The sequence below is a fragment of the Nelusetta ayraudi genome, unplaced genomic scaffold, assembly GCF_046127955.1.
Source record: "Nelusetta ayraudi isolate G7.1 ecotype Tasmania unplaced genomic scaffold, CSIRO-AGI_Nayr_v1 ptg000135l, whole genome shotgun sequence".
Classification (NCBI taxonomy): Eukaryota; Metazoa; Chordata; class Actinopteri; order Tetraodontiformes; family Monacanthidae; genus Nelusetta; species Nelusetta ayraudi.
This window is the reverse complement of record NW_027466185.1, coordinates 8290670-8302736: the sequence shown is the minus strand read 5'-3', so window position 1 is coordinate 8302736 and position 12067 is coordinate 8290670. Positions and strand designations below refer to the sequence as shown.

The 12067-nt window shown below is 41.1% G+C and overlaps 1 protein-coding gene across 2 annotated transcripts; it reads right to left on the bottom strand.

The window, feature by feature from the left end:
* Positions 1–635: 635 nt before the first annotated feature.
* LOC142876943 (T-cell differentiation antigen CD6-like) lies at positions 636–11822 on the bottom strand. 2 transcript variants are annotated; one of them, XM_076011227.1, is made up of 13 exons: positions 11567–11822; positions 10715–10786; positions 9337–9618; positions 7600–7914; positions 6731–7051; positions 6021–6098; positions 5710–5853; positions 4756–4872; positions 4061–4159; positions 3751–3819; positions 3183–3353; positions 2864–2956; positions 636–2783 (listed from the first exon to the last, which is right to left on the bottom strand). In XM_076011227.1, the coding sequence occupies exons 1-13, from the start codon at positions 11616–11618 to the stop codon at positions 2680–2682; spliced, it is 1917 nt and encodes a 638-aa protein (XP_075867342.1). In that variant the 5' UTR covers positions 11619–11822; the 3' UTR covers positions 636–2679. The 2 variants fall into 2 exon arrangements, with proteins under 2 accessions (XP_075867342.1, XP_075867343.1); XM_076011228.1 differs by lacking the exon at positions 4061–4159 and having other exon boundaries at positions 11567–11820.
* Between the last annotated feature and the right edge of the window lie 245 nt (positions 11823–12067).

Genomic DNA, 12067 nt, shown 5'->3' with positions numbered 1-12067 from the left:
TAATGTGACAAACGCTGCAAACTTTACATGAGATTTAAAGGCTTCTCTGGTACAGTAGAAACAGGAAATGAGGTAATGAGGGCCTCTCTCACAGCATGCACAGAGATGCACTGACCCATGGCAACCCAGACAGGCCCACTGAACTTTAAAAGTGAATCGGATCAGAGCCCCCGCCCGGCTCCTGGGCCAAAAAAGCTCCTGATGAGGGCTTAGCGGTGGCAGTGAAAGAGACCTAATGAGTAAAGAGACATCAACACTGTTGCCGGGCCTCCCTGTTACACCCTGACTTCAGGCCAGCAGCGTGTAATCCAGCGCAAAGCCAAACTGCGGCCAAGCCAATTCCCTGTGTGAGTGACTAATAAGGAGAGAGGAATATTAGGCCATTTATAAATCTATAAATCTTTGCAGTTGCTAAGCGGAAGGGGGACACGCATTTGATTAATAAGCTGAAGGGGATTTTTTTTCTCCCCCCCTACACAGTCTGTTTGCATGTGGGGCTCTACCTAAACTGATGACCTAACTACTTTTCATTGGCTGCGGTCCATTCTGTGGCAATCAAACAACGGCGTCAGTGCTGCACAGAGGCCATGACGAGAGTAAAAGCGTGCAAGGAGCAGCATGAAGTGAGACGCCAGTTACACACGTCACCTGCGCCTTTAATTATTTTCATCACGATCATTGGTCTCATGCTGAGATGTACATACATGCTGGAAACACACTTAGCTGAAAAATAGTTAGCTGAGTAACAAAGTTGTAATAAACAAAAATTCTGACAATTCCTACAAAACAAAAAGACCAGACAGTCTGCTGATGAGTGTTAGCAATGTTCTCCAGTTTGCCCCTCAGCAAATCCAAAAGTCTCTTTGGTTCTACAGTGATTTTCATCCGATCACGAACATCTTCGCAGGTGGTCTGCGACTGCTCTTTGTCGGGGGGGGGGGTTTCCCCGTCGCTCTTGTTGGATATTTGTAGTTATTGCAGAAAATTACAGCTTTGAGGGCTGTTGAAGAACGCTCGAGAACGAGGAGGAACGTTGCCAGACATTGTTGGAGAAAATGTCTGAAGCGTAAGCCAACGATGACGCCGAACCCACTCATTCGCGCAGAAACTTCTCGTTTCTCTTAATTGTGTTGATACAGCTGAGGAAAAAAACAAAAAAGTGCAGTATTGGCAAAGGCCTACATTATGTTTGCGAGCAGATCCCGTCGTCTCGAGGCCTCCCCCGTAACAAAAGTTCAAAAGTTTAAACTCGGGCCGGATCAGTCACTGGGTCGCTTTAAGCAACTTACGGACTTACGAAGCCGTAATCCTTTGTGTGTAACTGATTTAATGAACAAAGTAAAAACAGAGGGTTGATCTTCTAATCCGCACCCCCGCACACAAGCTACTTGAAATATCGTACCACATTTCTTTCCCTTGAAGTGAACAGGGCCTGTAAATCCGCAAGATTTTAAGATTCGGACTGATCAATCTGCGAGAGCGGAATGAGACAAAAGCAAACTGCTCGGAGGAGGATCTGCAGTATATCAAACCGCATAGTTTTCGATGGAATCTCTAAAGTGGTGCGTGCGTGTCTGCACACGCATGTGTGTGTGTGTGTGTGTGTGTGTGTGTGTGTGTGTGTGTGTGTGTGTGCTGGACTCTTTGCCATGTGAAAGAGATTGAGTTTCATAAGGAGATCTGGTCGTTAATTCGCCTGTTTATCTCGATGCCGAGCTCTGGACTAAATTTGAGCGCATAATATATGATTCCCTCAGACACATTTTAGCCATTGCCAACTTCTCTGCCGGACTCCTCCTTCTCTCCTCGGCTTCACCCTTAACACTGCCCCCTCCCTTGCTCTTGCCTATACAGGCACGCATCTCGTCAAGTCCGTCGCTGCCAAATACCTCCAAGTTAAAACAATAACAACACCGCAGCTGAACGGAACAACACTCCGTCCCTGCAGCTAATCCCTGCTCATCGCTGCGTTCACTGCTACGATTTTACAGGATGCACCAAAGCTTTCTGTCATTTTTTTCCCCTTACAACCGCAGGACAAAAAAAAAGATCTCTTTGATTTGAGGCATCACTTCTGATCAGGGGGAAGCGTTGATGCTCCGCAGCTGCGACGGATGTAATGAACCAAAGGAGGGCCTTGCCAGGTCTGGTTTCAAACGGCACTGATGGTTTATGTTGGCCACAGATCAGGATCCAAAAGTTCCCTTCTCACACTTTTTCACAATGCATTATTTTGATTTCTCCTGCACTTAGCATCAAAGGGCGGCCATTGTGAGGTTCACAGTCTGGAAGAGATTTCCCCAGGCAAATATTTTTAGGGTATTAAAATATCACAGGGGTGTTTTTTTTTTTCTTTCTTTTTTTCTTTTCTTTTCTAATGTAGAGACACACGTGTAGATGCGTGAAAAGAAACTTTAGCTACTTGGAAGTGTATAGTGCCACCTTGTGGTAGAACATGTGAACTTGGATTATTAGCTTACGGCCAAAATCACTCAGTTAAAGTTTGGAACAGTTAACTTAAATATTGTATAGTAAGTAGTTTGACTTAATTCACTCGAAGATTTTTTTTTTTCTTTCTTTCTCTCTCTTTTTTTTTTTTTTTTGTCTTTGTTTCAGTTTCAGTCTTTCTTGCAGAGAGGTTACTGGCGTTGTCTCCCGGTCGGAACCTTTCTGTCTGGGTCATCTGTTCCCCTCAACATCAGCCACGTCATCGTATTCATCGTCAATTTCCGAGTCTTGGTCTGGGCTCACTGGTGAGTAGAGGGGGCCGTCATCTTCATCATCTGATTAGGCGGAAATGGCAAAGATCAACACATATGTTCTCCATTTTTTCCTTGAGAAACATCTGATAAGATAGGTTTACCACTTGTTTGGTGCTGGTCGTCTGTTTGTGCTGATGGGGGATTGCTGTCAGTCCATGGAGGATTGCTAGTGGCCAAAACCTCATTAACAGGATCTGTATATTTTGAGAGAACACAGATTTTGGTAGCTTAATTATTTTCAGATTCCTTTTAAATCACTCACACATAACAAGAGTAAAGAATAGCATAGCTCCTTTCCTAACTAGAGTTAAGAAGAACGTCACTCCTTTCCAATTAAATTAAACAACCCTTTTAGTTAATTGTCAATTGATTAACTAAATTATTAAGCCGATGGAGGCAGATGACTTGATTTTTACTGACCAGGTGAGACCACAACATAGCCGTTGGTGTTCTCATAGCATTCCTCGGAGGAGGTGCTGGACGATTCAAAGGAGTCCACAGAAATCTTTGACACTCTAGAATACTGAGGCTCCATGTCCACATCTCCACAGTTTAGAAAGGCTGCCACAGCTTTGTTTCTAGCTGGAGGTGCTTCACAAGAAAAACAGAAGGGAACAAAGTCGGAAAGTTAGCACACTTTTTAACTTTTCCAGACCCAGGGGCGTTTGAAGAAGGAAAAGAAATATTCATTTCAGCTTCAGATACAGACACAGATATTCCCGGCCATAAAAGCAGCCAGTTTAATTAAAGACAAACAAAAACAAACCCTTTTTAGGCAGGTTAAAAACTCTGATGAGTGTTGAAATCTACCAGTCAATTCTGAAGAATGTGTACACCGCAACAAACCACAATGATAAAACATAGAGACTAACGATATGTGTGTGTGAAAGTGCATGAGGGACATATTTAAATGAAAATCCGCAATGAACATGATGGAATGATAGTCACGTGTCACTGCAAACCTTTGCAAACTAGAACAATCACCAACCTTCCTCAGCGAGGCATTCAAGACCCAAAGAGTTCAAAGGGTTCGAGTCAGTTTTGTACCTCTGGGAATCTGAAAATAGAACGACGCATTGGGTTAATCAGCCTTGCAAACTTGCAGCACATTCATCTCTGCGCGCGCACACACATACACACACGCACACTCAGACACACACACACATTTCAAGACACCCACACACTGTGCAAAGTTGCAAACATACTGCAAAAAGCTGCTGCAAAATGACAGAACCACGGCTGAGAAACCAGGACTAAACAAGAGTGAAGAGACGGAGGAAAAAAAGAACGTAGCTCACTGCGGAAAGTCGACAGAGTGACAGACGCCCCAGTGCTCGGCTCATACATGTTGTCAACACTACTAAGCTGGGTCCATTGATACCTGGGATTGGAGGGCGCTTTTTGAGACAGACAACACAACAGAGACAAACAACTCTTTGAGATGACCAGCAGCTTGGTGTACGTGACACAACTAGGCAACATAGTGAACACTGGCCGCAAACAATATATGCCGGGAGTGGGCAAACTTTTTGACTGGTGGGCCACAGCGGGTTCTAAAATGTGACAAAGGCAGCCGGCCGGAGCAGGAGCAGATAGATGGAGTGTTTTGGTGGAGAAAAAAAAATATCATTGGATATGTAGGAAACGTGTGCAATTGCAAATGAACAAAAGCATTACAAGAAAATATGTCTTTGAAGCACCCCGGGAATTTAAGTCTGTAATGAAATGACTCTTAAAACATTGAAAATATTGATGAGACACAGCTATTTTCCAGCTGCCGAACAGCTTTCTTCAAGTTTGGCAGCTGGACTAAAAAGCTTAACGGGCCGCATATGGCCCCCGGACCGTAGTTTGCCCACGCCTGATATATATTTTCAGTGTAAAGTGCAGGGGAAAGTGCATTGTTTCCGCATCATCATTTCTGCTCATGCATACACGTTTTACATCCACTTTAACATTTGAAACAGTGTTGACGGGATGCTCCAGCACTGACCATCTGCTTCACACGCGTTGCTGGTGACCTTGGTCAGGTTGACATTATCCGGGTAGCGTTTCTGGTGATGTTCTGAGGGGGCCTGCGGGTTGCTGCGGGTCTGCTGCACCAGAAACGCTGCGGGCACATGCAGTTCCAACCACAGGCATTATGAAAGAGAACAAACTGCTTTCAGCATGTGAACGATCAACGCTGCACTGAGATGTAAACAGGATACTTTAGAATCTTCAACATTATTAGGAGGTGCTGGTTTTAGTTCCAATTGTCACGCTACTGTTTTTAGTGCCTTTGACAATTTGTTTGGACAGAAAAAGAAACAGCACACCAAAAAATGTGATATATTGACTTATTTTATCATTACCTTTCTTCATCATAGTTGTTTTTCTATTTGATCCTTATTTTACTTCTATTTTACTTTCTACTCATTTTAAGTCATTTTTTTCATTTTTGTTTATTGATTTGATTAGACAGAATATTGCATTAGATTGTCCATTGTCTTTCTTGTCATCTGCTTGCTGTTACACTACACATGGATGGTGCTATATGATATTATCATGATTATTACTGTTGTTATTATTGTCATTTTTTCATAATTCCCAGCTGTAGGATCTGGGAAAGAAGATAAGATGATAGAAGAATAAGAACTGTGCCAAAATTCTTTGGAACAGTATTTTGAAAACAGACCACAAGAGATTCCTCATTAAAACTGCTTATTTGCTCCACCTGTGCCTAATCAGCTCTCTGACTTTGTCTCAATACGAGTTGAGTCTGAGTCTCTGAGGATTTCTTTTTAACCCCAGCACTTTCCTAAGGAGTTTATTTTTTATTTTTTCAGTCCCTTAGGAAATATTTCATTTCGTACATTTATATTTTAACCTGGTGGTGAGGCACACTATTCAACATTGCACCGGTAAGATTGAACAAATGAGAGTATTTCCCGAGAGCAGAACCAACCATGTCTTTTCCTGTAGTGGCAGCAGAGCACTGTGTTTGTGATCAGAAGCACCAGCAGCAGAAGACACAGAGCCATGGTGCTGAGAAGCTGTATGGACAGCAAGGACGACAGGCCTCCAGTATGGACAGGTGAGGTGGTGCTTTCTGAAAAGAAAAAACATCACTGTTACTGCTGTTACACCGTTACATTCTTCTTCCATTAAGTTGCTATTTTATATTATATTATACATGTTTTATATTATATTATATTATATTATATTATATTATATTATAATATTTATGTGTTTTACATAAAAAAGGAAAATATTTACCGAATATCCAGCTGGTTGTGGCAGGTGTAGTTGTGTTTGGTACGGTTATTGTGGTGTAATGAGGAAACCCACGGGAACCTGCAGACCGAGGAAAAAAGAAAAAAGCGTAGTACAGTACTGTTAGGATGTGAACTGACACAAGAGAAATTTTGACTTGAGTTCCATATATGAAGGAAGTGGTTCTATTTTATTGTGATGCCGTAGGTCCCAAACCGCAGTCAGTTGCACAACTCCGCGGAAGCAGTTTGTGGGAAAACATCATGCTCAGCCAATAAATTAAAACATATCACTGACTTAAGACAACAGGAAGAATACGTGGGCGAGATGGGGGTCTAGAAATACCGTAGATACATTTAAGGAATATAAATTTCACGAGCATACAGAGAGAAAATTCAATGCAATAAATGTTGTTATTTAAAGTTAAGAAGAATAATGATATCCAAGTGATTACTGGTGCAGCAAAGAGGTAAAAAGACAGTAATGTATTTATTGTCATCCTTTCCTTTTCAAAAATATGAATATTAATACTATGTATATTTATCATTTGAATACTAATATTTAAAAACAAAAACAAAACAAGCCTCATATTTTTAATTTCTCCACCTCTTGTGATGTTGTGTTAAATCCCATTTAACACAACATCACCACTGAGGAACAAAAACATTTTCCATCAGGGGCCCAAAAGCAGACGAGGTGTAATGCCCACCCACCGTTGCAGACGACTCCCGATGCCTTGGACGATAAGCACAGGTAGGGGTTTGTGCTGCCCTCCAGCTCCGTGCACTGCCAGAGTTCGCGCGCGTCGGGCTGGCATATGTAGAACCACTGGGCGCCGTGGTTGTGGGCGAGAGGCGGGTTGAACTGCGAGAACATTTCCGGCGTGGTGCCGCAGCCGAGCGTGGAGCACACCAAGGAGGCCATGCGCTCGTTCCAGCAGTTGTCGCACACCGTCCCCCAGCTGCCGTTGCGGTGGATCTCCACTTTACCAGAGCAGCGGTCCAGACCTCCAGACAGCCTGATGGCCCTCATCTCTGCGTAGATAAGATGGAAAGTGTGAGCAAATGATGGAGATAAATATAATTTAGAAAAACACACCACTGCGGTATGGTGGTTTTTATTTTATTTTGTTTTTTCCCCCCTGTCCAGTCTGGCCATAATGACAAGTAGAGGTGTGTCTGAATGTTTTATGATGGCTGACAGATTTTATTGGTAGAGCTTGTGAGCCGAGGGTGTGAATCACACGGGTCGGTTCAGGAACTACCTGATGAGTGGTTTTGCTATACTTTAATGGATGTGTGATATTCTGGCCATGACCTGACTGAGGGTCATGGCCTCAATAATTAATTATTATAATTAATTAACTCATTAATAAAAAGAATAAGATTAATACACATTAATACGGACAATAAACTTGTGTACGTGCGCATGAGTGTACAAATGTACAGTACATGTGTGTGTGTGTGTGTGTGTGTGTGTGTGTGTGTGTGTGTGTGTGAATGCTTGTGCGTGTGAAAGTGTGTTGTGTGTGTGTGTGTGGTTGTGTGGGTGTAAAGGTGTGAGGGTGTGTGAGGGTATGGACCTGAACAGACGACCCCTGCGTCCTCCTTGTGGCCGCAGTCTGTCTGCCGCCCCTGGGACGGACACTCCCACAGGTTCTCCTCCCAGCCGGTGCAGTTCAGCTCGTCCAGATGGATGGGCCCGCTGCCAGGTGGGAACGAGCCTCCCTGCCCCGTCACGTTGATGCCGTAGCCGCAGCCGAGCTGGCCGCACACCACGTGAGCGTCACGCACGTCCCACTCGTCGTCGCACACCGTGCCCCACGCCCCGTTCTTCCACAGCTCCACGCGTCCCGCACAGCGGTCCGGTCCACGGGCCAGCCGCACCACCTGGTTTTCTAGAGGGCAAAGGTCGCGTCGTTAACTCGCTCTTTTTTTCCTCTGACTACACCATGACAGAGGAAAACACCATCAGACAGCAAACACTCATGTCAAGACTTATTAATAATAAGAATAACAACAATAATAATAATAATAATAATAATAATAATAATAATAGTAAAGATAAAGATAAATAAAAGCTCCACCCCCCACCCCATATGGACCCACCCCCATAACTCCCAGCGTGGAGGGCCCCCATGAAGGAAAAAGTATAAATGCAAAGTAAGAGAGAAAAATAATAAATAAATAATAATAAAAAAATAAATAAATAATAGAGATTTGAACAGTGGGATAAAAATAGGCAGACATTATAAAAAGTATAAAAATCATTAAAGACAATAAAAGGCATAAGAATAGAGAGAAATAAGATTTTAAAAAAATAGATAGAAAGGCCATAATTGTAAAAAGGACTAAAAATCATTAAATGCGATAAACGGCATAAGAATAGTGAAGTAAGAGAGATAAGAGTAAAAGAAGTCAGTTAAACGCCAGATTAAAAAGGTACGTCTTGAGCCTCCTCTTAAAAATATCAACAGTCTCTGCGGCCCTGAGGCTCTCTGGCAGGCTGTTCCACCGAGTAGGGCCGTAATGGATGAATGCAGCCTCACCGTGGGTTTTGCTTTTGACTCGTGGAACAGTTAACAGGCCGGTACCAGAAGACCTCAGGTTCCGCGAGGGTTGATATGATAAAAGTAGGTCAGATAGATAAGATGGTCCAAGACCGTTAAGACATTTAAAAACGAATAAGAGAATCTTAAAATCAATCCTGAAGCGGACGGGGAGCCAATGCAGCGACTTTAAAACCGGTGTAATGTGATCCCGTCCTCTGGTCCTCGTCAGCACACGTGCGGCTGAGTTTTGTAATATTTGTAGACTGTTAATACTCTTTTGGGGAAGACCAGAGAGCAGGGCATTACAATAATCTAGTCTACAGGAAATAAAATCATGGCCTGAGAGAGGAACGGGCGGACTCTGGCTATATTCTTGCGGTGTTAGAGGGTAAAAGATTATTTTCAGTCATCTCAAAATGTAGAATGTTTTTTTTTAAAACATAGATACAATTAGTTATTTTAACTTAATTTAGAATCATGCAATGTACAGAAAGTTAGCGCTTCAAGTTAGCAACTGTCAAAGTAAAGAGATTTTTGTCTTGACATATCAGTTTATGGCTTTTATTAACACAATAAGTTTAAAAATTGAATGAAAGAATGAAAGAAAAGACATTAAATTCATAGGATGTGTCCAAGCTTTTGACTGGTAGTGTACATATGCATAAATACATACATAAACTCTTTCAGGGTCGGTTGCCATTCAGGTTGAAGTTATGTTAACGATACATTCATAAAAAATTAAGAAGAAAAGAAGAGATGGTGCCTCACCACAAACAGCCTCGGTAATCACGGTGCAGTTACTTCTCTCAGTCTGCGAACAGTTTTGCAAACCAAGATCAGCGTAATCACAGTTGTGAAAGCAGGTGGTTTTAGGAAGGGGGCTGTTTTGGTTGACATGATGGACGCTTCCACAATCCAGATCCTGACAGATAGACTTCAGTAACATCCCTGCAGACTCTGCTGGCAGTGCCACAATATCACCGCTCCTGTTTCCAGGCATCGTGAGCGTGAAGCTGCATTTACCAGCCAGTCTGTGAACATCGAGATCATCTAGGGAAACAAAAAGTAAGAAAAAATTCATCTACCGATACCAGTTCTTTTTCAACAGTCACAGTTCTTAGATTTTAAGAAGTCTAAACTTATAGCTACAGTATATTATTGATTTTGAGAAACATCAGCATTAAATTAAAGTGCAGCTATGTTTTTCCTGTTGAGACTGTTTTGCATTTTCTGTCGCTGCCTTCCACTGGTCTAAGGCAATGATCTTCTATCACACTGAAAGAATAAGTGATATTATTCTCCACAGCGTTCCACAAAATAAGATTTCAGAGTCTACCACTTCCTCAAATTTGAGACTGCTTATCATAACATTTTTGATTAATTTTCAAAATGATGTTCACTTAAAGCATCCGTATGGATGGAACTCAACATTTGGCATTTATAACTTGTTATTTTTTTCTTTTTTAAAAAACCATTCAATTATAGGTCATGTATTTTTCTGTGTGGTTGGACTTGCTTAGGTAAATTCCACAGCATGTGGCTTGAATAAGTTCCGCACTAATATCAACCTGTTCTTTTAATATTAATTCAAAATACACAATAACATTGCATTCATTTGTAGATTTCTTTTCTCTGAATGTCTGAGTGTCTAATGTAATTCTCTTTTTATTGTTTTTATTGATTAGATAAAATTACCTAATTTTATAAACAAGTCTTAATAAGAAGGTGAAGGACCTTCCTACAAAAACCAAAGCACCCAGTAACTAGTGCACAACATGCACCATAATTTGACATTCATGGTTTTCTGAGCAGGAGGATCTGTCTGACGTTGTATCGCAGTGCAGTGGAGGTCGCAGCAGAGTGCGGCGACACCACACAGAGACAAAGGGGGGTCGAGGGGGGAGCAATTGTGCACCTGCAGATTTCACAGTGATGTGTTTTATCTGTCATACCACATCCTGTCAAAATATGAGAAAGGAAGATAATCTACGTGCTGCATTAAGTGTTAAATCTGCACAAAGAAAGAACAAATGGGACTCAAAGCACGTCATTCCTGAGAGAGCAATGTAGAAAAGTGTGTCTTCCTTCTTTAAATATTTGTAAGAATTTGTTTTGCTTAAAATAATTCAGAAGAGCATGTCCTTACTGATGAGTTCCTTCTCCTCTGATCTCGGCAGAACAACAGTTGGGTCTGTTTGTGTTGACAGGGTTTGCAACGCTGAAATAGACATGTTGGAGGCTTTCAATGATATTTCTACATGGTCAAGACGTACACCACAAAAAAAAAAGGCAAAACCATCAGTGTAACCACTTGACAAAGAATTCTTGCATGAAGGAGGTCAGTGTGGCTTTTATATGAACATGAAATATACAACAGTTATACAACAAGTTACTATTTATTCTCCTAAAGTTTTTAAAAATGCACCTTAATTGTTCCCTTTCTCAAACCATTTTTGCTTCTTTGAAACTAAAATTAAGATTATTTATATGCTATTATGTTTTAAGTCTTTTCTGCATTTCGTTGAAATCCAGGGATGATAATAATAGAAAAGTGTACTGTGACCTGTTCTCAGGTTGTTCTCAAATTACTAATTTATAAAGAATCAGATTATCAGAAATGTCAATAATTGTTAATGTAAATTTTCTTATATCTGTATTTTTCGTTTATTAACAGTTTAAGCATATGCCAATATATTTTGTCCAGTGCATTTTGCTCCTCGGTTAGTAACAAAGCATGAAAAATATTTGTGAAAAATGATCAAAGTAGCCCAAGGAAAGCAGTGCGTTTAATGTTACCTTCTGAAAGAAATGAATTGTAAAATACACCCTGTATCCTTTACAAAAGTACAAAAATATAACAATGTATTTAAATATACATTTACTGTGAAAGACGCTACAGTTAAATTAAAACAACACTTTAGCTAAAACAATTTACAATAGCTTTTCGTTTTTTTCTATATATAGTTTAGTTTATTATGTTTTAATGAGCACATATTACCTTGACTCAAACAGTTCAGCAGGACCATTGAAAAAAATGTGACCGGCTCCATGTTCCAGATTGTGGCAGATTGACAGTTGTAAAGAGATTCTCCTATGGTTGTTCTGTCTGTTTGTTTGCTGCTTGTTCCCTTCGCTTGTGACTGACATGACTTCCGATTCTCCCCAGCATGTATAGTGGAAGGAAGTAGGCTCAACAGTTGTATGGCTGATAAATGACTGACTGTCGTCACTGAAGTCACATTTGGAGCGTTTTCTCTTTCTCTGCATGAGTAATAAATGTCGTAAAATATAAATATGACATTTAAGACATTTATTGATCTTCTTTTTGTTGCAAGTGTAAGTGCATTTCATGCACAAGTGTTTAGATTCAGCATAGTTCGCAACAGCCAGATAAAGTGAGAATATTTCGTATTTTTCTGGTCTATGCTGCAGTAATTCGGGGGTTCAATGATATATTGTGTATTAATTTTACTGAGATGACTAAAATTACCCAGCTGCT